The sequence below is a fragment of the Strigops habroptila genome, chromosome 4 (assembly GCF_004027225.2).
Source record: "Strigops habroptila isolate Jane chromosome 4, bStrHab1.2.pri, whole genome shotgun sequence".
Classification (NCBI taxonomy): Eukaryota; Metazoa; Chordata; class Aves; order Psittaciformes; family Psittacidae; genus Strigops; species Strigops habroptila.
Genome location: NC_046358.1, coordinates 48,802,883 through 48,828,088, shown reverse-complemented (window position 1 = coordinate 48,828,088; position 25,206 = coordinate 48,802,883). Strand labels below are relative to the sequence as shown.

At 50.9% G+C, this 25,206-nt stretch overlaps 3 protein-coding genes across 7 annotated transcripts in view; 1 reads left to right on the top strand and 2 right to left on the bottom strand.

Annotated features, from left to right (window-relative positions):
* The first annotated feature begins 5,296 nt into the window (after positions 1 to 5,296).
* Positions 5,297 to 11,638, top strand: IRF7 (interferon regulatory factor 7). Its single transcript, XM_030485361.1, has 12 exons — positions 5,297 to 5,385; positions 5,462 to 5,624; positions 5,811 to 5,973; positions 6,044 to 6,123; positions 6,300 to 6,345; positions 6,472 to 6,585; positions 6,674 to 6,826; positions 6,985 to 7,104; positions 7,259 to 7,639; positions 7,772 to 7,887; positions 8,402 to 9,181; positions 10,059 to 11,638. Exons 1-11 carry the CDS (start codon positions 5,372 to 5,374, stop codon positions 8,546 to 8,548), a joined length of 1,497 nt encoding a protein of 498 aa, XP_030341221.1. The 5' UTR covers positions 5,297 to 5,371; the 3' UTR covers positions 8,549 to 9,181; positions 10,059 to 11,638.
* On the bottom strand, positions 9,014 to 17,421 carry LOC115607731 (malignant fibrous histiocytoma-amplified sequence 1 homolog). 2 transcript variants are annotated; one of them, XM_030485359.1, is made up of 11 exons: positions 17,369 to 17,421; positions 15,516 to 16,395; positions 14,552 to 14,843; positions 13,922 to 14,108; positions 12,727 to 12,917; positions 12,136 to 12,623; positions 10,823 to 10,980; positions 10,139 to 10,298; positions 9,609 to 9,679; positions 9,390 to 9,496; positions 9,014 to 9,168 (listed from the first exon to the last, which is right to left on the bottom strand). In XM_030485359.1, exons 1-11 carry the CDS (start codon positions 17,385 to 17,387, stop codon positions 9,151 to 9,153), a joined length of 2,571 nt encoding a protein of 856 aa, XP_030341219.1. In that variant the 5' UTR covers positions 17,388 to 17,421; the 3' UTR covers positions 9,014 to 9,150. The 2 variants fall into 2 exon arrangements, with proteins under 2 accessions (XP_030341219.1, XP_030341218.1); XM_030485358.1 differs by lacking the exon at positions 9,014 to 9,168 and having other exon boundaries at positions 9,170 to 9,496.
* Positions 17,422 to 20,116: 2,695 nt separating this feature from the next.
* The window catches only part of PHRF1 (PHD and ring finger domains 1), a 29,757-nt gene continuing 24,667 nt past the window's right edge, over positions 20,117 to 25,206 (bottom strand). For 3 of the 4 annotated variants that reach the window (XM_030485354.1, XM_030485356.1, XM_030485357.1), the window contains 4 exons: positions 24,416 to 24,567; positions 23,617 to 23,877; positions 22,354 to 22,482; positions 20,117 to 21,139 (listed from right to left, as the gene is read on the bottom strand). In XM_030485354.1, coding sequence (XP_030341214.1) covers positions 21,005 to 21,139; positions 22,354 to 22,482; positions 23,617 to 23,877; positions 24,416 to 24,567 — 677 coding nt within the window. In that variant the 3' untranslated portion in view covers positions 20,117 to 21,004. The remainder of the gene's footprint in view (positions 21,140 to 22,353; positions 22,483 to 23,616; positions 23,878 to 24,415; positions 24,568 to 25,206) is intronic. The other variant, XM_030485355.2, reaches the window with a different exon arrangement.

Sequence of the window (25,206 nt, the reverse complement as noted above, 5' to 3'; positions counted from 1 at the left end):
AAACCCCTGTTTGTAATGTTTACATGAAACCCACCTCTGTTTCAGTGTTCTTGGGTTAGGCTTTTGCAAGACCTCTGTATTGAGGGCTGCGTTCCTTAACACATCCTTTTTCTCTTCAATAAGTTGTTCTGTGACTGATTCGTTGTTTGTCAGTTTGCATATGTGAATAATTTTTCTTTCTTCTTAATGGCTTCTTTGCATATCTGGGAAGGTATCTGCGCAAAGGCAGTGATAGATGCCTGTGCTGTGTGTAGTGCTGCGATGCTGCTCTTGTTCTGCATTTCCTTTGGGTGGATTAGAAGACAAAGAGTTTTTTGGGGAGGATGGTTTGGGGTTTTTTGGGTGCCCTGGTCCTTGCTGCTTGGTGATTTGCACAAAATCTTGGGTCATAAAAGTAGTGGGGTTTCTGATTGCCCTTCTGCCCACAAGGATTGCCCCTGAAGCTGGGTGACTTGTGGCTGCAGAGGGGTGTGTGGAGTGCAGGTTTGTATTGTGGGGGTATGTTCAGAGGAAAACTTGGTGAAGAGCTGAGGTCCAGGGGAAGCTCTCCTTGTCCTTTTGGATGCTTTTAAAAACCTCTTTGTAAAACTGACTCATCCTTCACGTTGGAGCTGGTGACCTGAAAGGGGCTGATTTTTTTAGCTGCTTGGATGTGTCTGTGAGCCAGGAGGACATGGGGCTGTGCCAGGGGATAGTTACCATGGCCCTGTGGGAGCCCTCCAGGCAGGCAGGAGTTTAAAGAGTGTAAACTGGGAGAATACCTGTCAACTTAATCCTGGATTAACAGAAACCTCTAAGCATTGATTGCAGTATTGAGGAATAAAAGTAGCTAAATACACTTGGAGAAACTAGTCTCTGCTCTGCTCCCTGTGGGTGCCACTTGTCCCTGGAGCAGGGGACAACAGCCAGCATAGGCTCAACTCCTTGTGCATCCTACCCCGTCCCTCTGGCAAAGGTCCACTGAGCCCAGGCCCTTTGCAGTCATACCTTGTCCCATGTCAACCCTGTCCCTTGCTCCTGCCCTGACCATGATTCTCGTGTGTCCAGTTTGTTTGGGTTCTGTGCTGTTTACTGCTCTTAATTACAGTTTGGTGGAGGTGTTGTACACCCTGTCATAGGTTTAGGCAGGTAGGTTGGTTTGGGCTGGTGGAATTACCTGCAACACAATGAGAAAAATTCCTAAATCCCTGGGGGGAAATTCCTACAAAGCACAGGGGAACTTCCCTGCCAACTGGTAGGGGAATTCCCAGAATCGTAGAATCATAGAATGGTTGGGTTGGAAAGAACCTTAAGATCATCTAGTTCCAACCCCCCTGCCATGGGCAGGGGCACATCACACTAAACCATGTCGCCCAAGGCTCTGTCCAACTTGGCCTTGAACACTGCCAGAGATGGAGCATTCACCACTTCTCTGGGCAACCTGTTCCAGTGCCTCACCACCCTCACTGTAAAGAACTTCTTCCTTATATCAAACCTAAACTTCCCCTGTTTAAGTTTTGAACCTGTTACCCTTTGTCCTGCTGCTGCAGTCCCTGATGAACAGTCCCTCCCCAGCATCCTTGTAGGCCCCCTTCAGATACTGGAAGGCTGCTATGAGGTCTCCACACAACTTCTCTTCTCAAGGCTGAACAGCCCCAACTTTCTCAGCCTGTCTTTATATGGGAGGTGCTCCAGGTCCCTGACCATCCTCGTGGCCCTCCTCTGGACTTGCTCCAACAGCTCCATGTTCTTATGCTGAGAACACCAGAACTGTGCACAGTACTCCAAGTGGTGTCTCACGAGAGCAGAGGGGCAGGATCACCTCCCTTGACCTGCTGGTCACGCTTCTTTTGATGCAGCCCAGGATGCGGTTGGTTTCTGGGCTGTGAGCGCACACTGAAGCCGGCTCATGTTCAGTTTCTCATCAACCAACACCCCCAAGTCCTTCTCTTCAGGCTGCTCTGAATCTCTTCTCTGCCCAACCTGTAGCTGTGCCTGGGATGGCCCCAACCCAGGTGCAGGGCTTTGCACTTTGCTTTGTTGAACTTCATGAGGTTGGCATCGGCCCATCTCACAAGCGTGTCAAGGTCCTTCTGGATGGCATCCCTTACCTCCAGCATATCATCCCAACCACACAGCTTGGTGTCGTCAGCAAACTTGCTGAGGGTGCTCTCAATTCCACTGTCCATGTGCTGACAAAGATGTTGAACAGGACCAGCCCCAACAGTGACCCCTGAGGGACACCACTCATTAGTCGTCTCCACTTGGGCATTGAGCCGTTGAGCACAACTCTCTGTGTGGCCATCGAGCCAGTTCTTTATCCATCGAGTGGTCAATCCATCAAATCCATTTCTCTGCAGTTTGGAGACAAGGATGGCATGCAGGAAAGCAAGGGGAAGCCATCCTAGGAAATGAAATATCCTGGAAATCAAAGGGGAAAACTACTGCAAGACAATGTTCAAATTACCTTGAGAGCACTAGAAGGAATTCCTCAAAATCAAAGGGGGAAATATTCTGGAAATTTATAAAAAGCCATGGAGGAACTTCCTAGAAGGCCATAGCAGGGATAGTCTCAAAGGAGGAAATTTTTCAAATACCAGGAAAATTCCTGAAAAGTAGGGAGTAACAGTGATATTTCCTAGAGGGGAAATTTCCCAGAAAGCAGAAGAGGAATTGCTGGAAACCAAAAGGGAAATTTCCTGGACAGGAACAATTGACATTTCTTGGGAAATAATTTCTTGCTTCCCAGGGAGCAACGGTCATGGGGAAATTTCCTAGAAGACAATAGAAGTTCTATAACCAGAGGAAAAATTCCCAGAAAGCAACAAGGAAATTTCCCAGGAAGCAAGGGAGGAATTTCCTGGAAAGCAACGGGAGGGGAATATCCTGCAAAAAATCAGGGACATTTCCTGGAAAGCAATATGGGGATTTCTTAGGGAGGGGGAAATTTCCTGGAAAACAAAGGGCAATGTCCTGGAAAACCACGCAGGCATTCCTCGTAACCAGTAGGGAGAAATTCCTGAAGAGGGGAAATTTCCTCAAAAGCAAGCAGGGGAGCGGAAGGAGGCTGAAGTCCTGTGCTTCAGCCCTGATGAGCACCGCTCTAGTCCTTGGGTAATGAATGTGTGAAACTCCTGCAAACCTCAGCGCGTTTTGGTTTCTTTTACCCTCCCTGTAGGGCTCAAATGGGCTCAGAGAAGAGCAACGAGGGCCAGCACTTGGGCCGCGTGTGACCTGCCTCCTAGCATCGATATTTGCTCATTTTCCTCTAATTCAGTGCAAAAACCCACGTAACTGCCCCGCAAGGTCCAAGGCACGGGGTGACCATCTGCTACCCTGTCCATGTTACTAGAAATCCAGCCAGGTGCCACTTCCCCTCTCTGGGAATGTGGGGGGATGTACTGCTGCTGTGCACTGGCCTCCAGCACCCCACTCCCACCTCTGCCTGCCCCCTCCTTGCTTTTGAGGCCTGGCATGGGCAGTGGGGACCCCCACGGGGCTCGTCTGTTTGCAAGGATGCGAAAGGCATCCTTTGCGGCCCCGAAACACACACATGTGGGGCTGATGCAGGACCACAGGGTTGATTTTCCTTCTTTTTTCCTCTTCTTTTTCTTTGCATAGAACCACGGAACCATCAACGACCTCGTGGCTGTTGGGCCTGTGGCGCTAGGTGCGTCGGGAGCAGGCGCGATGCCAGGACCATCCCAGCGTTACAGGAAAAGGGAGCACCCAGAAAACCGGCTCCTGGGTAGGGAGCCCTGCCCTCCTGGGGTTTGCTTTTCATTTTCCACTGTTTTACAGCATGCCCTGAGCACGGAAGCCAAGGCAGCCTGGAAGAACGATTAAAATAGTTACTGATTTATGATGTTTAGTGCAGGCGCGGGAGTTTCCGGGCCCGAGGCCCAGCCCTGCGCTCCCCAGGCTGTGCTGCTGGGTGCACCCCGGGAAGCCCCGGCGGCGGCGGGCGCAGCTGTGTTCATGCCAAGCCTGGGCATGTCCCCGCTGCCCGCCTGCCCTGTGCTCTTTCCAAACCGGTGTGGGTTGGTTTTGGGATGCAGCCATCCCGCAGCAGCACTTTCAGGGCCACAGCACCCCAGTGTGGGGCTCTGGGAGCTTGTCCCCCAGCCTGGGGCCCGCTCCCACTGCTGTGTCCTAGGCCTGCACAGGCGGAGCTTTAAATAACGTTTGGTTTGTTTGTTTTTTAATTTCCAACCCTAACCATTCTATGTGTCCTGATCGCTGCTCGGGTCAGGCTGAGTATCGATCAGCAGGTGGTGAGCGATTGTATTGTGCATCACTTGTGTTTATTGTTCTCTTTTCCTTTTCCCCTTTTAGTTTTACATTCTCTCCCCTTGTTATTTCTCTTACCATTATTATTACCGGTGGTAGCAGTAGTGGTTTTGTATTATACCTTAGTTACTGGACCGTTCTTATCTCAACTCGTGGGAGTTACATTCTCCTGAGTCTCCTCCCCACCCTTCCGGGAGTGGGGGGAGGAAGAAGGGAGGGAGTGAGCGAGCGACTGCGTGGTTCTGAGTTACTGGCTGGGCTCAAACCACAACAGTTCTCTGTGGCTGGGTAAGGCTGGAGCAGGATGTCCTGCTGGGGAGCAGAGAATATAAAACTAAAACAGGAAAAGGAAAACAATAAACACAAGTGGTACACACTACAACTGCTCACCACCTGCCAACCGATACCCAGCCCGACCTGAGCAGCGATCAGGACACATACAATAGTTTGGGTTGGAAGGGATATTAAAGCTCATCCATTTCCAACCCCCTGCCATGGGCAGGGATGCCTCACACTTGACCAGGTTGCTCCAAGCCCCGTGAAACCTGCCCTTGAACACTGCCAAGCATGGGGCAGCCACAGCTTCTCTGGGCAACCTGTGCCCAGCGCCTCACCACCCTCATAGTAAAGAACTTCTTCCTAATTCTAATCTAAATCTCCCCTCTTTCAGCTTAAAGCCATTTCCCCTTGTCCTGTCCCTACAGGCCCATGTCCAAAGCCCCTCTCCAGGTTTCTTGTCGTCCCCTTTAGGCACTGGGAGCTGCTCTAAGGTCTCCTGGAGCCCCCTCTCCTCCAGCTGGACACAATTCAGTCATTCAGGCAGGAACGCGGGGCGGACAGCGAGGGGCTCCGCAGCCAGCGCCCCGGGGGGGCCATGTGGGACCAGGCAGAGGCTGGGGCGTCCCCCGGCTGGCGCCGGGAAGTGACTTACACCCCCCTCGAGCCCCGCCGCCGGCGACACTTTCACTTTCGAAATGGTCACGTGTCGCTTTCAGGATGGTGACGTGCTTTCCAGGAACCGGCCGCGGGTGGATAAAGGGGCCGGGCGGGAGGCGGCCGAGGTCTCTCTCCTCGGACCGAGCAGCGGGCGCGCCGCGGCACCATGGCGAGCGATGGGTAAGCAGCGCCCCAGCACCCCCGGCCACCGGCCCCCGTGGCCGCGGTCCCGCCGGTGACAGCCCCGCACCCGCAGGGACACCCAGAAGCTGCGGTTCGGGCCCTGGCTGGTGAGCGCCGTGAGCAGCGGGAACTACCAGGGGCTCTGCTGGACAGACCCGGACCGCGGGGCCTTCCGCATTCCCTGGAAGCACAACTCCAGGAAGGATGTCACCAGCAGCGACCGGGAGATCTTCAAGGTGGGTGAGATGGGGGGTCACCAGGAAAGAGTTCAAGGTCTTCAAGGTGAGTGAGATGGGGGGTCACCAGGAAAGAGTTCAAGGTCTTTAAGATGGGTGGGATGTGGGAATTGGTGACTAGGTATCCCTGAAACCTCTGTGCTCATGGAGCCATGGTCCCCATGCTCACGTCCCCTGCACCCCCAGGCCTGGGCAAAGGCAAGTGGACGGTATGAGGAGTGCCCTGAGAACCCAGTCAAGTGGAAGACCAACTTCCGCTGTGCCCTGAAGAGCACCCACATGTTTGTGGAGCTGGAGGACCACTCCAGGTGTGGCAATGACCCACACAAGGTGTTTGCCATTGACCCAGGTGAGCCTGGCCCCATGGGGAGGCCTTGGGGTGATGTCAGAGCCCCCCACTCACGCCGTTCTCCTTCCAGACATCTGGCATGGCAAGGGTGGAGATTTCGGCAGCCCCGACCCTGAGGTGGACCAGCAGCCACTGCACCAGCAGTCGCAGGTAGCAGGGTGGGCATGGCAGGCTGGAGAGTCCCCTGTGCTGCTGACAGGCAGTGCACCCCCATGTCCTTGGGGTGCTCCTGAGCTGGAGCCCAGCACCTGGCTGAAGCATGGAGCAGGGGGAGGCTGGGTGCCCCCATCCACAGCAGTAAGACCCCATCCCACTTCCCTCCGCAGCTGCAGTTCAACCCCCAAGATGTGGCCCCAGAAATTGCTCCCCCAGGTATGTGCTGGTCCCTCAGGATTTTTTTCTTTGAGGGGAGCATTCCAGTAGGCTTAGCTGGGACGGTTTTGGGATTGTGAGACTTCCCACCCACTGTCCTCCTGTTCTCACCCCATCCCCTACTAGGCTGCACCGACCCCGTACAGCCACCATCGCTGGAGGAGCTGCAGTGGGTGCTGCAGCAGTGTGGCATCTCGCCCCGCGACCTTGGCCCCCCAACCCCATCCTGGGCATCTGCAGGTGAGATCAACCCCACTTACAGGGTGCAGGGTGGGTGACACCATGGGTGGGTGACCCTGGCCTCTTCCCACTGGTGATTTCTTTGCAGGGGATGCCCCCCAGCAGGACATTCTGCTCCAGCCTTATCCAGACCTCAGCCAAAACTGCCTCCAGCCTCCCCCCCAGCAGTGGGTGCCTGCAGTGGAGCAGCCCCCCTTGGATGCCTACAGCCCCCAAGACCCTATGCTGCTGGAGCAGCAAGGTGGGTGCTGGGGGGCAGGATCCAACCCCTGGTGTGGCAATACCATAATGGGGTGGGAAGGGGCTGGGGAGCTGCCCTGTGTGCCCCACACCAAAGCAACCCTTCCACCCCGCTGCAGCCCAAATCACGATGTCAGTGCGGTCTGTCTCCCGCTGCAGGGGCCATGACACTGCCATGCCAGCAGCCAGAGGTCCCCGTCCCTGTGCCCACCCCACAGGAGGTGATGCTCCTCACTGCTGCCGCTGCCGCCCCTGTGCCACCACCGGAGGATAACACAGGTAGGGGTTATTAATTATTAATGGATGCAAATAATTATTATAACTATTAATAATAAATATTGTATAATGTTAATATTGGACGGAGGGGGGCATTTTGGGCAGGAGGAGCATTTGGGTTTGGGGAAACGTGTTTGCTGATCTCTATCCCGTGCAGATGGCTTCATCCCCATCCTGGATGTCAGCGTCTACTACCGGGGGAAGCTCGTCCACCAGGAGGAGGTGGTGGGCAGCCGGTGCCTGCTGGTGTACCAGAGCTCTGACCCGGCGGTGGCCGGGCGCCCCGGGCGCCTGGTGCACTTCCCCAGCCCCGCCGAGCTGGCCGACGGGAAGCAGCGGCAGTTCACCGAGGAGCTGCTGCGCAGCGCGGGGCTGCAGCTGGAGCAGCGCGCCCGCAAGCTCTTCGCCACCCGCCTCAAGAAGTGCAAGGTCTTCTGGGCCCTGTCCCAGCAGCTTGAGGGCACTGTGGGCCTCCCGCCCAACCCGCTCGGCCGGGACCAGGAAACCCCCATCTTTGACTTCACTGAGTTTTGCACAGGTGGGCAGGGGTGCCCAGGTGGGTCTGTCCTGCCTCTGGGGCTCACGGGAGCCAGCGCCGGGACATCACAAGCATCTGAACTCTCCCAGCCCCTCCGTGCACCCCAAAACTGAGCCCTGTCTCCCTTTGCAGAGCTGAGGGACTTCCGCAATGGCCAAAGGAAGCGGTCCCCTGACTTCACTATCTACCTCTGCTTTGGGCAGTCCTTCGTGGCCAAGCCTAAGGAGTCCAAGCTCATCCTGGTCAAGGTGCAGAGACCAACACTCACCACTGCCCCACTGCTGCCTAGGGAGGAGGAGACTTTCTGGGGGGCCAGGGGAGACGGTGGTCTGGGTGCCTGAAGAGAGAGACCCTGGGGGTCTGGGACATGTGGGGATCTGGGTACTCAAGGAAGGGGTACCTTGGGAGAAATGGGGGAACCGAGTGAGGGGAGGGGGGCCCAAGGAGCAGGACCCTTGGGTGCTGTGGACTGGGAGCGGGGGGTGGTGTTGCATGCCCAGGGAGGGGAACCGTTGAGAAGCAAGGGACATATGGGGGTGCCAGTTGCCTGGGGAGAGGGAGTCCAGGGAGTGCCACACTAGACAGGGGGAGCAGCGTGGGTCAGGAGGGAGCTGGGCAGGATGGGGTGGGAGGCAGCTGCCTGGGGATGGGGACCCTCAGAGGATGGGGGAGATATAGAGGGCCCTGCGCCGGGGCTGTGCAGGGCTTTGCAGCCCCACTGGGCTGCTGCCCCTCGCCCTGATGGTTGTTTTGCTGCCACAGCTGGTGCCCAAGTTCTGCGAGTACTGGTACGAGCAGGTCCTGCGGGAAGGAGCGTCCTCCCTGGACAGCGGCACTGTCAGCCTGCAGCTCTCCGACTCCTTCAGCCTCTTCGAGCTCATCGAGCAGTACAACATGCAGCTGGACTGACCCACCCGGGACAGGCACCAGCCGGAGCCTGACGCATCGGCGGCAGCGCAAATCGGCATCCCCCCTGGAACACCGTGGTGGGATGCTTATGGTGGGGAACTTTCCTCCTCTGCATCCCACACCCCAAGGGCAGCTTCGGTGGCCTGTCCTAGAGCTGTCACCTTGCTTTTCCCCTCCATCAGCTGCTAACAGGTGTGTTTGTGGAGGGTGGTCATTTTCAGGTTTATTTTCTTAACTTTTCTAAGTTTAAATATATATGTATAGAACGGTGCTTCCTGCTTGCTGATGTTGCCTGGACATCTACCCTCACTGTCAGTCTGAGACCTTCACACCCCTGCCCCCAAAACCACAGGATCTGTGGCCAGCCTTATCCCAGCAAAGCCCCTGCTGTCAGCGGACCTGTACCAGAGCGCTTCTCACCACCTTCTCTCCCTTACATTTGTGTAAATGAGGTGTCTTCCCATACATGACAGGATGCATTTATCGATGCATTTATTTCCGCGCATTAAGGCTGCAAACATGACTTGGAGGCAAAGTGCGTTGAGGACAGCTTGGCTAAACAAGAATAGGTCTTCAGCAAGTGCCTCGCCGCTGGCCTGGAGTTACTCACTTGAGATGTTCTGGAACAACAAGGTAGTAACTACAGCATGAAGCACCCAGAGCTCAGCTGTGAGGTGGTGATATAGCAGGGAGGAGAGTGGTAACCAGAGCACTGCCCAAAGAGGGGGTGTCCCCTGCCTGGGCTGGAAGTGGCTGCACACCCTCATTTCAGGAGGGAGGGGAGGATGAGTCTGGCCATCAGTGTTGGACCCTGGGTAAGGGGAGGCGGCAGCCTCCTTACCTGATGATTGACCTGGATGCTGCTGTTCCCGAAGGTGGTGGTCCCGTAGCTTGTCACAAAATAGTGAGCAGAGGGCTGCGCCAGGGGCTGCTCCAGCTGCCTGGGCACTGTGGGGATGGGGGGGACATGACCAGCACCTCAGCTCCATCAAACCCGCAGCTCTCCGCCCGCCCTGTCCCAAGCACTGCTGCAATGCAAAGCCAGAGCCATTGGGCTCACCTTTAGGCAGGAGCAGCTCTGCGCCAAAGCGGTGCCCACATGTCCCACAGGTTTTAACATCTTCCTTCACCCTATGGAGGAAAAAGCCCCGAGAGGAAGGAGGAGCAGGAGCTGCTGTCAGCACTGCCCACGGAAGACAATGCCAGGCAATGGAAGAGGCTCCCTCTTTCCACCCTGACCAGAGGTCCCACCATTGGTGGGATGGCTGCTGCTTTCCCAGGTGCCTGAGCACCTTCAGTTCTTCATGAACCAGGAGACACGTGGGCACCTGGCCAGAGTGGTCATGAGGTGCCCGAGCCCCAGTCTCAAGGTTTTCACCTTCCTTCCCATGCTCAAATTGCCCACACAAGTATTTGCTAACACCATATTGGACATGAACTTCTACAGCCAGGAGAAGGGCAACATAGAGCCCAGCCAGTTTCACAGCTGATTTCACAACGTGTCTTTCAGAAGCTGACCAGCCCCACCAGCACCGTGGTAGCAACCACCCAGCCCCTACCCTCACTTGGCGGGACTCAGCACGTACGTACGTGGTGTTCGTGCCCTCCATGTCTGGCCAGATGAGCTCCGCGGGGCAGCCGGCCGTGCGGCAGGGCGTCTTCACACACAAGTGCAGCCCCGGCCACTCCTCAGCGAGCTTCTGGACGATGGACACAACCGCCATGAGGAAGTCCCAGGCAAACTGGAAACCTTCCAGGCGAAAGGAGAAGGTCTTGCTTACCCACAGCCACCCAACCGCGGCAGCCCCGGAGATGCTGTGGTGACGCACGCGCCTCTTCCAGCCTGCCAGACCACAGCCAGAATGGTGGCACCAGCTCCATTTCTCAAGTTAACCAAGGCCCATCAGCCTTCAAAGGGTATTCAAAGCTACGTTGGAAGAGCTCTCCGACTTGGACGGCCCTTTTGCTAATCACCTGGAGACCCAGCCTGAGATGGCACTCTGCTGGGACCTCATGGGGAAGGATGACCGGTTTGCTCTATGAGAAGACTGAAAACTTGACTTTCCACTTTCCTGTGATACTTTGAGAGGAATCTGACCAGGCTGCATGGAGAACGAAGAAATCTTTACTTGAACTGCTGGTGGGTCCTGGCCAGACTAGGGTGTGTGGCAGGGGTTTTCTGGGACACTCTGTCCAGACGGATGGAAGTGGCAGGGGGGAGCTAAGGGGGGACGTGTGTTCGGGAGTCATGAAATAAGGATCAGGGATCCTTACCTATCCTTCCTGCTGGCTTTCTGCACCGAAGCTCCAGGTAGCTGTAGGCTCTCTGGTTATTCTCTTTGATCAGCAGAGGTTTGCCATTGCATACAAGCAGGCAGGTCGCCTTGGCCACCCAGTGTGTGGAGTAGAAGGAGCAAGCTTTCACCAGGAACCTGCAAGGAGATTGCCCATGGCTTTCGCCAGCCTCCTCCCTGCTTCTCACACACTGGGAGAAAGTGTGGCTTTCAACGTGGGCTTGAAAATGTAAACCCAGTATGAGTAGAAACAGGGGCAGACACCAAATGAGGACCCTGCCCTACTAAAAGTCAAGCAGTGAGAGCAGCCTCTTAAGCCAAACGCTGCTTCCATCTGTCATGGTTTTGGCTGGGATAGAGTTAAATTTCTGCCTAGTAGCTGGTACAGTGCTGTGTTTTTGCTTCAGCCTGAGAATAATGTTGATAAAACACCAACGTTTTAGCTGTTGCTGAGCAGTGCTTGCCCTAACCAAGGACTTTTCTGCTCCTCACACCATCCTGCCAGCGAGGAGGCTGGGGGTGCACAAGAAGCTGGGAAGGGACAGGACAGCTGACCCCAACTGGCCAAAGGGATATTCTCTACCACAGAACATGATGCTCAGCATATAAACTAGGGGGAAAGCTGGCTGGAGAGCTGCTGCCTGGGAACAGGCTGGGCATCAGTTGGTGGGTGGTGAGAAATTGTTTATCATTTGCATCGCTTGGGTTTCATTTGTCTCTCTTTGTGTTATTTTACTTTTTGTTATAATTGGGGTGTTTTAAATTTTACCTCCACCATTAAACTGTTCTTATCTCAGCCCTCAAGTTTTCTTACTTTTACCCCTGCGATCCTCTCCCCCATCCCCGTGAGGGGAGGTGATTGAGCAGCTGTGTGGTGCTTAATAACCAGCTGGCGTTAAACCTCGACACCACCAGATAAAACTCTGGGCACAAGTCAAGAACCGCACAAGAACAGGAGACCTTCCAGAAACTGGAACAGTCTCAGCACACGTAGGAACTGGAACAGGTGGGACTAGGAGACCTCTGATTCCCTGGGTGGGGATCACCCCAGATGAAAGGTGAACCATAAGGAGTGTGGTCCTTGCTCACATTCAGGCAGTGAATATTGAAATGGTTCACCAAGGGCTTCACATATCATGGCAGAGCTGAGAAGCTGCCCTGGTCTCCTGGGTTCTAGCCTTGTTCCTCAGCTGATGCAGTCTCAACAGCCAAGGGCTTGCTGACGGTCCTACTGGCACTGCTAGCAAAAGCTAGCCCATGCAACCTCACTGAGGGCTGGAAACCACTGCTTACCTCTGGAAGAAACCCTCAGGTATTTCAGGTGAGAAGTAGGCACGAATGTGGAGGTCCTCGGGGTGATCTCCTCCCCACACCTCAGAGACCTCTTCGGTCTGGTTCAGATAGGTTGGGAACAAGTACCAGGACTCGCCTTGGCCCCGCGTTGTCTCCCATGGCTTCCTGGGTACAAACTCAGTGGCCTGTGGGTTGAGCACCTCACTGCGCCTCACCTCCAGGCAGAGCTCAAAGTGCTCCAGGAGGCTGAAGAGCTTCCCTCTCCCTCTGTGGGGCCTGTGTCCCATGATTTCCTCAAAGACATCCTGCATCCCTTCCGAACAGAGCTGGTGCTTCACCAAGGCACGCACGGCCCGGTGGCACAGCATTGCCTTTGACTTGAAGGTCCACACCCAGTTGGACCTGTCTCTGATGGTGGCATGTTCCCCGATCAATGTGTCCACAGAGATGCTCTCGAGCTGATGGACGAGGCGGTACCTCACAAGGAGCTGGGTGGGAAGGGAAGAAGAGAAGCAGCAGCAATGAGAGGAGCCCAGCAGAGGTGCAGAGCGTGGGCCCTGCAGAGAAGATGGGCCTGATCCCCACACTCACCTTGAACATAGTTATTAGGAAGGTAGGCTGGAGAAAAACAGTGCTTTCCAGGTGCTTGATTTCCTCGTACCACACGACAAGCCCGATGCGGTGGAGGTACCGCAAGATGTCCTGGAGGAGCTCTCTGCCCAGGTTGGCCAGGTGTTTGCACTGAGAGAGCCTGCTGAGCAGGTACTGGAGGTCCATCATGCCTACAGGGAGACGTGGGAGCTCAGCACACATCTCCCGAATACCAGCATTCCAAGGCAGATGCTTTAGAGAGCCAACAAACACCAGCAGCACCCAACATCACACATGCCACCCCGTGAAGCAACTGGGACCAGTGCTGTAGTCTAAAATGCTTTGCCCATCCTCAACCGTATCACTGCCACATCCTCAGCTGTATCACTGCCACCCTGCAGCTCCCATGGTCTTGCCTTGCCTCAGTGGTGCCAGCAGCCTGCCAGGACCTCAACAGAGCATCTGAAAAATGAGGCTAATAGTGGGCTTTTTCGTTGTTTGAGAAAGCAGGTTTGTTTCCAGCTAGAAAAACTCAGATTGTCATTTAGTCATGCAGCGAGACAGGCCACAAAACTTGGCTTATCTCCTCAAAAGAAAGCATTTGCTCCCCATCCTCTAATCATACAGTGGCCAGGGGAGCCAGAGATGACAGCGGGCATTGGTGATGTTCATACCTGCTTTAGGTACATAAGCAAGGAGCTGGGGCTGCCTGCTAGACCTGCTAAGTCACAGGAGACACAGTGAAGGGGCTAGGGAGAGGTAGGAGCCACTAAATAAAGGTAGCAGGATGTAGGTTTGGAAACCACGCAGAAGCATTAAAGCTGTGGAGCTCCTTCCTGCAATTTTTTAAATTTCTTATACAGGGCAAGGGGGAAAAAGAACGTTACTGGAAAGAAACGAACCAGGCAACGTGTCCAGCTCAGGATGCCTCCAGCCACAGGCTGGTAGATGTTGGCAGAGCCTCCTGGTGAAGACACGCTTGGCCTTTTCCTATGCTTTTCCCCCGCCTTGGGGGCAGATGCTCGTTATGACAGACAAGTAGCAATTAATGGTCCAGCAATAACACCACAAGGTCTTCAGGAGTGACCCATCCACCACATGAGCAGGGCCAGAAGGTGCAGCAAGCATTGGGGAGCCTGTCCCTGCCGTGGGACAGCAGGTCCAGGAAGGTGCAGCGGGGTGATGGACCACTCACCATGGTCTGCCATCTCCTCGCTCTGTGCAATGTCTATGATGGCAGCTTCCACCTGCCTGTAGACGGGTGGCAGCACCCGGACGACCTCAGGGAAGAGCTCCTCATTCTTCACATGCTCCAGAATAGTGGCCTCGAGCTTTTTGATATCACGGTGATCTGTGCAGTTGACAGCCACCAGGTTTAAGATCTGGAAGAGAGAAAGCACATGTCTGCCAAAAGCACATCCAGAGGAGTCTTTTAGCCTATGAGGTAAAGGAGGGACCGATATTGCCAAGGAGGTCAACAAGGATGGACACAGTGCTGGCTCGGCTTTGGCCCGTGCATCCTTCACACCTTTGCTCTGCAGCAGTTCCCAGAAAATCACCTGGGGATGGTAAATACCCCTCATACTCCTCCTCGGGCACTTGCTACAAGCCACAGGAGAAGATGCCCATCACTGAGTAAAAGGGTAAGGATCCAGCAGGTCACAGCCAAGAGTTACTACATCCGCCCCAGCCCCAGGGAGTGGCTGCAGTAGCACTCTGATGCATTAGCACTTAGCACTGGGTCACCATCACCAGTAGCACACTGGCTGCCAGAGGCAACAGGGTGACCACAGACAGCAAGGAACCACCATAATCTCAGCCCTACGGTTAGCGTGCAGCTCTCCATCTCCTTCAGCCTCTCCCACTGGTCCACGTAAAACTTGGGCTCCTCACTGCCCTCCAGGTTGTTGATGAAGTGAGCGAGGTTGCTTTTTCTCTCCGCCTGCATCGCTGCGATCTTGGCCATGATGTCACGCCTCTTCTCCTCCACCTCTTCCTCCTGGCAGCAGTCCACATGGGTTCCCACAGGAAGCACCACCGAGTTTGGGACCCGCATGGACAGGTTGTTGATCCAGAAACCAACGAGCTCCTTGAAAGCCTTGTCATTAGTTTGGTACCTGGGGAGAGAAAGAAAATCCCAAATTCACGTCTAGCCCTCCGGATTTCCAACCAAATTCCACCAGCACAAGCCTGACCAGGCACCCTGTGCTCTCCCAGAGGGCTTACTGGAGAAGAGCTCAGATCTCCTAAGCTGTATGCAAGGCTCATCCTTAAGTTTCCCATCAATAAGCTGAGCCAGTTAAAGCTATGGGGTGTAGCAGAGTCTGTCCCTGCCATGGATAGGAGCATCCCGCTGTGGCACAAAGTCCAAGCCTGATGCTCCCTCCACATTCAGGGAGCACCACAAGATACAAGATGTCAGGGGAGTTGGAACTAGATGATCTTAAGGTCCTTTTCAATCCTAACTATTCTATGATTCTATGATTCTATGGCTTGTAGAGGTATTTCCAAGGCAGAAAGCATAGCCATTTAGATGAGGATTAATTATCATATAAGGAGCTAACGTTCCTTCTCAAAACAGAGGACTTCAGTAAGGTGATGACAGATCTAGTGGCTTAATGAAAAGAGTGATCTGCAAAAAGGGGAAGGGAGAGCTGGCTACTCCTGCAGTGAGAAGACCAGGCATAGAGGTCCAATGGAAATGGTGTGAACCCACACAGGGGAAAACTTCCCCAGCGCCTTTTTAATTCTCCCACTCCACTTTGAACCCAACCCAGCTCAGCACTTACATATGGAGATTGATGACAAGGATGACAAGTGCCTGTGGGGTGATGAACACGTGGTGAGTCATGTAGTACTCCAGCTGGCCAGCAAAGTCCCAGAAGAGAAACGTGAAGTCCTTGATCTGGAACTCACTGATCTCTATCCCAACAGTTCTCTCTTCCCTGGGCACCAGTTTGGTCTGCCCCTGCTTCAGGCTTCTGCAGATGGTGGACTTCCCTGCCAGGGAGGTCCCCAGGAACATGGTCTTGACTCTCTTGTCCTCCTGCTCCAAACCGTGTTGAAGCTGGTTGAAGTAATTCCGGATCTGCTGTATGCCACCAGCGCACACTTCACTGGGTGGCTCCCGGAGCGGGTTCCCATTGGCCTTGAACATTTTCAGGGATTGCCCCTGGAAGAGCTCCCTGGGGAGCTGGCGAAGGGCATTATTCTGCACGTGGAGCTCCTGTAACTGTGCCAGCTGCAGGACAGGCTGCGGGAAGGTCCGGAACAGGTTGTTGGAGATGTTGAGGTACTGGAGGCTGCCTTGACAAGCTGCTAGATCCCTGGGGAGGGCACTGAGGCGGTTGTTGTTCAGCCGCAAGTGTTTAAGCCTGGGGAGATGGGAGAAAACACCCTCCGGGATGACCCGGATTTGGTTCTGATTCAGCTCGAGCTTCTCTAAACAGACCAGGCTCTGGATTTCATTGGGAAAGTCTACAATCTCATTCTTGGACAGTATCAGCTTCTTCAGGTTACAAAGCTTAGAAATGCCAGTGATGCTCCTGAGCTTGTTCCTGTCGAGATCAAGGCTCTCCAGCATGGAATTGCTCAGGACTGCTGGAGGCAGCACACGCAGCCTCTGGGTAGAGAGGGTCATTTCAGTCAAACCATCCTCCTGCTCCTGACCTGGATGCATGGGACAGGGAAGGTGGTTAGGAGAGACTTTCACCCTCTGGATGGCAGACCAATTTTTCCCTTGAGCTCTGCACAACGTTGGGATTGTTTTGGCCAGCAAGGAAAAGCAGAGATAAAACAGAGGAGCTGCCCGAGCAGCTCCTGTGCCCTCTCAAGAGGGGAACCAAAGCCGAGGCACAAGGATCCTGGCTGGGCCTGAAGGCACAGGGAGAAACAGTGCCCACCAGACAAAGTGTCAGGTTAACAGCTTTGCTCCCAGCGAAGCATCGCAAGAGCTCCAGCCGCAGACGCATGTACCCCGAAACCAGCAGGTTTCCAATCCCAGCACGGGACAAGCTGACATCAGGATGAGAGCTGCTCTCCAGATAACTCCCCCAGCCTGCCCTCAGCTCTTGACCACAACCAGGGAGACGTGTTGAGGCCAGGACTAGTGAGTTAAGACACTTCCTCTCTCACATCCTCTTCCCGCTCCAGATGCATGCTGCAATTCCCTGTAGAGATGCTCCCAGCCCCAGGAGACTGGCGGAATAACACGGGGATGGCAGGTCCCCCCCAGGACAGGGTGCACAAGAAGGGACCCAGTGATGGCTGAGGGCATCCCCAAAAAGGAGGGTGTTTGGAGTAAAGAGGTTTGCAGGCGAGAAAAGAGTGCCAGGGGGGATGTGGATCACACGATACTAAAACAAAACATGTTCAGCTTTGCTTTCCTCTCCCTCGTTTCACTTCCTCACCAGATCACACTGAGTGCGGCATTGCCTTGTGCAAGGCAGCTGGCTCAGGACCCACTTGTCACTAGTTCTCAGCATCACCACCCAAACCTGGGACATGCAATGAGCCCAGCAGGAATTCAGCTTTCACCCTCTCCCAAACGCCCAGTCTCTCCTCCAGCACCATCAGAGACAAGCACAAGGACTCCCACCACCGCTCTGAACCAGAACAGCAAAGAGCTGGGGCAGCTACTCACAGGCTCTGGGCTGGGTCATGGCCCTGCAGCTGGATCCTCCAGGTCTCTCAGCCTCCCCCTTTCGTTTCCTCCTCTGGTTTTGCTCCCCGCCTCCCCGAGCTCTGCCCAGGAACCCCACCCTCTCTTTCTCCATCCATCCTCAGAGCAGCTTCCAACACCCCAAGCACCTCTGGCCAGATACCAGGGCCATGGGTATGCCCCAAAAGCAGCTCTGGAGGTCAAGACAAAGATGGTGGCAGAGTAGCTCCCGAGTCAACTTCTTACAGCAGTGGCCCTGCTTTTGCTAAGGCAGATTTTGGTGTTACCACTGTTGCTGAGGAGGGAAAGGACACTAACAAGAGGTTATGCTACTGCCGAACTACTGCATATGTTGAATAAGTAAGATTTCTTCCCTTAAATCGGTGACAGCATGTGATCCAAGAGGGTCAACCAGAAAGAAAAACAACAAATGCCAGAATACAAGTAGTGTACACAGTATACTAGAAAAAACTGTTTTCTAGAACATGGTGGAAGAGGCATTTTTAGGTATATTTTTCATTGTAAACTGCCCCTTGGGAAAGGCAATTTGATGGATTTATTTTTAATGGTAGGCAGAGTGAAACAACCAGTGTTCTTGTACATGTAACTTGAGGGGAAAGCACGTGCAGAAGGCATAGTTTTCAGTTTCATTGCTCCTCCAGGTAACTGAAACTGAACAGTCCATACAGTACACGCACTTCTATCTGGCAAGAGATACAGATATGTATCAGATATATAACATAACTAGCTGTTATCTTTACTACTAATTCAAGAGTTTAAAGCAGTGAATCAGTCTGAGGAATAAAACAGATAAACATTGTCTTCCTGGTGAACAGTGTAGTTGCTTCTATTATTTGGTCAAGCTTTGTCACATCACCTCCATTCATACAAGCAGCTTACTCCAGAATTGCTGCCCCAGTACATGCAAAGGTGTCCCATTTCCAGATCAAGTGCATTCACAACTAGACCACATTGTCTTATTCTTGTGCCACCAGTGCCATAAAGTTTCTGAACTTCATTTTGTCAAGAAGTCTATCAATCATCAGCAGTGTTTGTATCTACAACCACCCCCCCATCTGTTAGGTATATATTCTATCTACAAGTTTAGCTTTAAAACTAAAGCTTCTCTCCCAACTATTCTTTTGCAGTCTTACTGAGCCTTTGTTCCAAAATCTGCTAAGAAAGCCTGAAGTTATCAATCCCTTAAAGTCCCTGCAGGCTGCACTTTCATACAGGAAGCAAAACAGAGTCAAGGATGCCCAGGGCTCATCCATAAATGCTTCTGTAGGATGGTGAATGATGGGGGTCTTTTGCCAGCCCAGACAGTACTGGTATACGAGTTTGTTTTGTTTTAAACAGCCACCAGCTACGTGGAACCACAGCCAGAATTACAGTATGCAGACAAAAAATCTTATGATTGAAGAAAAGTTCACTGAAAAGTTAGGAGTGCCAACAAGGGATCAAAGGTTGTCCTGGGTTCAGTTCTAACAGTTTATTTTTCTCCTCTCTAGTAGCTGGTGCAGTGCTGTGTTTTCAACTTTAGCCTGAGAGCAGTGCTGATAACACACCGATGTTTTTAGTTGATGTTCAGTAATGCTTGCTCTGATCAAGGACTTTTCAGTCTCATGCTCCCCCAGGGAGGAAGGGAAGCCGGGAGGAAGCAGAGACAGGACACCTGCCCCAAACTAGCCAAAGGGGTATTCCATACCACAGCATGTCATGCCCAGTGTATAAACTGGGGGGAGTTACGTGGAAGGTACAGATAGCTGCTTGGGGCAGGCTGGGTATCAGTTGGCAGTGAGCAATTGTATTGTGCAACACTGCTGGTTATTGTTTTGTTTTCCTTTTCCCCTTTCAGTTTTACGTTCTCTCCCCTTGCTATTTCTCTTATCATCATTATTGTTGGTGGTAGCAGTAGTGGGTTTGTATTACACCTTAGTTACTGGACTGTTCTTATCTCAACCCGTGGGATTTACATTCTTTTGATTCTCCTCGGAATCAAGGGGGAGCGGGGGGGAATATGGGGTGGAGCGAGTGAGCAGCTGCACGGTTCTGAGTTACCACGACAAAGGTCTACAGGTCTTGTTACACTTAACAGGGAAAAAAAGAAAACCCCATACCTGCAGTTATTTGCTTTATAAAACTTATTCCACAGAGCCTGTTTTCTCTTTGAAGAGAAGCAGCAAGATCATCCTCCAAGTGAGCCGTTTCCAAGTGCACTCTAAGCGGCTGGGAAAGCCCTCACCGAAGATACTTTGCTGCCATCTGGTCCAAGAGGCCATATACATTCAGTCCTCAATGAAGGGAAAACCAGTTTCCGAGTTGTAAGTTACTGTTTTTCTCTTCAGCTTCCCTATTAAATGTCTCCTCCCTAACACAGTTAGATCACAGAGTGATGGTTTTTGTCAGGTTCAAGGGTGCTGAATATATCTGCACGTGACTATTTCAGATGATCACTTACAGACTGATTGCTCTGCAATACATGTAGACAAGGAGTGCTTTTTAAAGCAAGCAAGATGAGGTCAGTATGTGTGTGCTGGACTCCTTTGCCTCTTGACAAGAAAACCAGTCCTTCTGCAGAAGACAGGGAACAATGACTTATCCTTACTATTAGCTCCCATCCTCTTCTAGAAACACAGTATTCCTCATGCAAGAGCCAAGTGTGAAAGTTTTAAAGAATAGCCAGGGCAAGAGGCAGCTGTAAGACAAAAAAAAAAAAATGACACCCGCTATAGGACTAAAACCATTCAAAATAACTTTATAAATTCTGTCACATTTCTGCTTTGTACATCAGTTCAACCTCATCCCTTCAGCTCGTTACTGAAAATTCACAATGCTTGCTTTTTGTTTATTTTTTTCCTGAAAGGCATACACAAAACCAGCCATCAGTGCATTATTTACAGAAGTGCAACGCAGTCTCCCACCCCGAAACTCAACTTTTCACTAACAAGATGCTTCCAACAGAACGTAAATAAACACCACGGCTTGAGCAGTGTTTCTGAAGTCAGTTTATAAAGGTTAGCTCATTTCTGCAATCCCCAAGTGACAGAGCGAGTAAAGCTTCGCTCACCATCGAACGGGCTAAAAATACAACATTTCAAGTATTAAATCAGAAGTTTCTAAAGACAATCCATATTTCGATAAATAAACACAAGGGAAACAGTATACAGCTCTCAATGTACTGTATATGAAAAGTGGTGTCCAGATTCAAACTTCTAACAAGACGGGTGCACAGCCTAAAAATGTGATCAAAGTAACCCTGAAAACTGTAGCAATCCGGGAGTCCCAAACATTAATCTCTTCTGTGTTCCCCCTCGAATTACTCTGCTGGTCTGAGACATTTGATTGTTACTTAGTTCTACAACTGTAGGTAACCAAAAAAAAAAAAAAAAAACCAAAACAAAAACAACAACAACCCCAAACCCCAAAACCAAAACCCAAGGTCATTCCCACATGGAAACAATTCAAAAGAAGGTTCCACAGGTAAGTTCTATCATGATCTTGCTTCTCTGCACTTTGTTTTCAATGAGATGTAACTGCAGAGCTATTATGCTCTCTGGCATAGTATTTGCAGCCAGAATAAGTTCAGTCCAAGCTCGTGCTGGCTGTGACTTGCTCTCAGTTTTCCACTTCATGTGTATCTTCACCATCAGATTTCTTATGTTTCCTCATATGTTTGTATTTTTCCACATATGCCTTCACCAGATTAGCCACCTTCATAGGGTTGATCTCTCCACTTTTGCTGTGGCAGATCTACAAGGGATTAGAAAAGGCATTAGGTCAATTACACCAGTAATACAGTATTACAGCAGTTCATGCAGGCAACAGACAATGACAAAGAAGCCCTAAGCTTCACAGAGGAATCGATTCCTGCATAGGCCCTCAAGTCTCATAGCAGAATACAGAAAGCAGAAAACTTGATAAGGGTAAGAGCAGTATTTTACTTCAAGCATTCAAAAAACGGCCCAGACTTTATCTACTGAGCACCAACTGAATGAAGCAGCATCTCTGAAAGCAGATTTATTTATTTTTACTACAGGCTCTTCTGCCCAGCCAGTTTTACACAATCCACGGTAACCAAGGAAGTGTTGATTTTCCACTTTTTTGATGATTTTGAGGAAGTGATGCTCAGATTAAAAGAATCTGGCAGTTTCAAGGGCCCATTTTGAGATGTGGGAGAAAGAGAATAGACCCTACAAAGAACTTTACCAGCGTTCAGAAAAGAGTTCACAGTGACTCCAGCAGCAATTGATGTTGCTCAGCTCTCCTACAAACCACATTGAGGCTCATACGGGTCACGCAGAAGATGTGAAATTGCAGCCACTATCTCAGGAATTTTGATTTATGATGGAATTTCTCAGCGATAGCAGGAATGCACAGCAGGGAGAGAATACAGTTCTCCAGGGTATCATTTAACTGCCTTGACCACAAGAGCATTACTTGCTCTCACAAGACAACATTTACCTGCTGATCAGGTCCTTTTTAGCCACGATCTGGTCAGCACTAAGATTTGAGACAAAAGTCAACATCGGCCAAATTGCAAGGCCCTCTTCCAAAGTTCAGGGACACAACACATGCTAAGGAATTAATGTACAAAGTATTTTCTCACTTTATCAGAACAGCTTGATGATACTGGCCTAAGTTCTTAATGAGAGAGATTTGACCATTCTCACCCAAGGCACGTACCATTTAACATTTCAGCTCAGCCAGTTTAAGCTTAGCAATATTCCAGACCACTGAAAACATGATCTTCTAAAAGGAACAGCCTGACAGCTCTCATCAATGGCACGAATCAGTCCTGCTTAAAGCAACTACCATATTACCACAAGACTGAAGAATATGAGTCCAAAGATGTGCTACTCAGTTACAGCATGTAATTGTTGAAGCTGGCAAGTGCAATCTTAATCTTAAGTGCACTTATTTAACGATCTGCACAGCTCCTCCTCTCCATTTCACTGTCACCTTACCTTTTGCACTGCTTTTCGAAGAATGCTCTTGTACTCCTCCTTTGTAATCTCCCTCTTCTGGTAAAAGGGTTTAATAGCAAGTTTCACTTCTTCCACAGCCCTTTCCTGCATGTGAAGCTTCTTCATATACTGCACAGTAAAGAGAAGTTTATTAACTTGTGCTATCTCAGGAATGGTTTCTGAATTTATTTTTCTTAGAAATCCTCTAACAATGGAAATATTCATTTCATGGTTTCAATGACCCAAGCAAGAGCTAGCCTCAAAAGATTTCCTTCCCTGAAAATTGCAGTCTTGAAACAAATACCAATTCATGCTATGAGGAACCCTTGTTTTATGAACAATAATTCTATGTCTTAGAGAATGTGATTTAAGCAAGTGACTACAGTGTCCACTTACTAGTTTCGGTCTCCTCCTTCCCTTCCAACAGCTGTGAAGTAAACATACACCCATCAAGAGGCATTAGATTCTAAAAGCAGCAACTAATAGCTGCGAATATGAAGCTTCAGGTAGCTCTAAAAGCATCCTGAAAACTACAGAGTTGCCTATAAATTAAGGATTACAGATGACATCAGAACATATTCCACCAAGACAAGTTCATAAAAACTGCTGCTCATAAATGGAGGTTCAGTGGGAAAAGTATCTTACTGTTTTGTGGTAGAAAGTAAAATAATTGGCCAAGAAAGTTTTTGTTCTTGTGTTAATATCCACTATGCATAAATGCAGATGGTCTGTACAACAAACCCAAAACTTAGCAGCAAGTGACTACTACTGCAAAATCTCCAAAGTGTTTTACTATATCTGCACTTTCAGTGCTGATAAGTAGCAAGATAGAGTCCTACCTCTCTATAGCACTGTTTTGAGAATTGACATTAATTTCAAAGCTGTAGGGGAAAGGAGAAAACCAGGTGTTTAAGAGAAATTGTGACATTCTGACTTTTGGAAAGTCCCTTCCAAACATTCATGCAAGAAAGTTTCAGAATGCTCAGAATGTATTTTGGATGCTTTAATCCCTCTCTGTCTTCTTGTGATGTAGCAGTAGAAAGGGGAATCACCAAATGGAATAAATCCCAAGAGAAATCAAAGAAAGGATTGCCTGCCACTACTGGGTTAGCATAGTCAGGCACCAAAACCAACAGTGACAAGAGGGGCTGGGAAAACAGAGCATAAAGAAAGTTAACACCCTACCCCACCCCCCCAACTTTAAAAGTTCAAATAAACAGCTCATTAATGCCATGCATTTGCCACTTGACAGCATTCACTCACTTCCTCGTTTTTTATTTTATCCACTGGAGGTTTGGGTGCTTCGATATTTTCTTCTGCGTTTCCAACAGAAGCAGCTTGGATTCCTGGTTCAGATGCAGTTGCCAGGCTGCCCGGCTCTGGAGTCAGGCTCTGTCCTGCCATGCAGACAAGCGCCGGAAGACTACCTTGCATGATAAACTGAACTGTGGGCTGGCTGACAGGGGCATAGGGGGGAAGGCTGGAGGGCAGAGGTGGTGTCAAAGGTGTATTTTGACAGTACACCTGTGAAACAGACATAATTCTGTAAATGCTTGTACTTACAAGACAGAGCATCATGAGATCATGATTTTCAGAGCACCTTTTATCCACTCAGACAAGTAATTACTAGCTTAAATCAGTGAGGCTAACATCCTAGTCCTAAAATAGCTCTCTGTGCACCAGGAGCTAACACCAGCCCCATTCACCTTTTACCTTGTGGACAGCACAGTCTGATGGCATGGACCAATGCCACCAGGCCCATTTTCACAGCCTGATCACAACTCAGGGAGAAGCTCACAGCTTCTCAAACAGCACCACCTTTCCACAAGTTACCAGTGAAAACAGAAGCTGCATGTATAGCGCAGAATTAAAAGAAAATGTGCTTCTTCAACAGTAAGGACCACCTGAGAGACTGAATGATTGCTGAGGTGTATGGGCTATATGAAATGTACCACACGCAGAGGAAGGCAAACTCTGCCATGAGAGGAAGGTGTTGCACAACGAGGGCACAGATGAGGTGGGATGCCTTCCATGACACTTGGGTGCTGGAACAGGAACCAACCTGAGAGGAATCTAGATCAGGAAACATAGGCTCAGGAATCATATAATTGGTTGGAGGAGGCTCATTTAACTGCACCTGATTTAACGTTTGGTTCAAGTCCTCTGCTTTCCAGGCACCTTCTTTTGCTCGCTGAAGTTTGTAAAATGGCATCCCTAGGTTCCCAAGAGAAGGAAAAGAAAACATTTGAGAACATTTATGAATAAAATAAACAAGTCAAAGATTTAAAGCCAGTTATATTTTAAACAATTAAAATAAAAAGGACCTAACAACAAAGCTAGCTACAGAAGGATTTTGTTTAGCGGTCATCAATGTTTTAAAGCTTCTGATGATAGAGGACTTGTCATTCCCTTTAGCAATTGCTTTTTCCTGGGTTTCTGTATGAGTAACCAATGAGAACCACAAAAGCAACTCTGTCAGCCGACATAGCAGAGGGTCCCAAGCCAAGCTGTTTCTTGCAGCTTTGGTTTAGCAGAGCTCAGAGGACCAAGCTACAGAGATCTGTCATGCTCCTCAGTTCCCAGAAACGTTTACAGATTCTGAAGGCAAAACCACCATTCTAGTTAACTGTAGGAAGGGTGGAACACGGGCTGCCCTTCAGAGATCTGGCTGCAATGGGTGCATGGCCAAACAAGCTGCCGCTGGCTCGCTGAGCTGTGCTGACAGCATGTCCTCTCCGATTCATTAACACAACTCACCTCATGATTTCAGCAAGTGCAAAATGCCAGCTCTTGGGATTGTAAACCACAGGAACACCCCAGCTCACATGACAGAGCTGTTACACTACAACCAGG

Excerpts from the sequence above, each read along its gene's own strand:
- IRF7 (XM_030485361.1), top strand. Across the intron at positions 6,124-6,299 it reads CACTGCACCAGCAGTCGCAG|CTGCAGTTCAACCCCCAAGA; the intron begins GTAGCAGGGTGG and ends TTCCCTCCGCAG. Across the intron at positions 7,640-7,771 it reads CTTCACTGAGTTTTGCACAG|AGCTGAGGGACTTCCGCAAT; the intron begins GTGGGCAGGGGT and ends CTCCCTTTGCAG.
- LOC115607731 (XM_030485358.1), bottom strand. Across the intron at positions 10,299-10,822 it reads AAAGCCAGCAGGAAGGATAG|GTTTCCAGTTTGCCTGGGAC; the intron begins GTAAGGATCCCT and ends TTCGCCTGGAAG. Across the intron at positions 9,497-9,608 it reads AGAGCTGCTCCTGCCTAAAG|TGCCCAGGCAGCTGGAGCAG; the intron begins GTGAGCCCAATG and ends CCATCCCCACAG.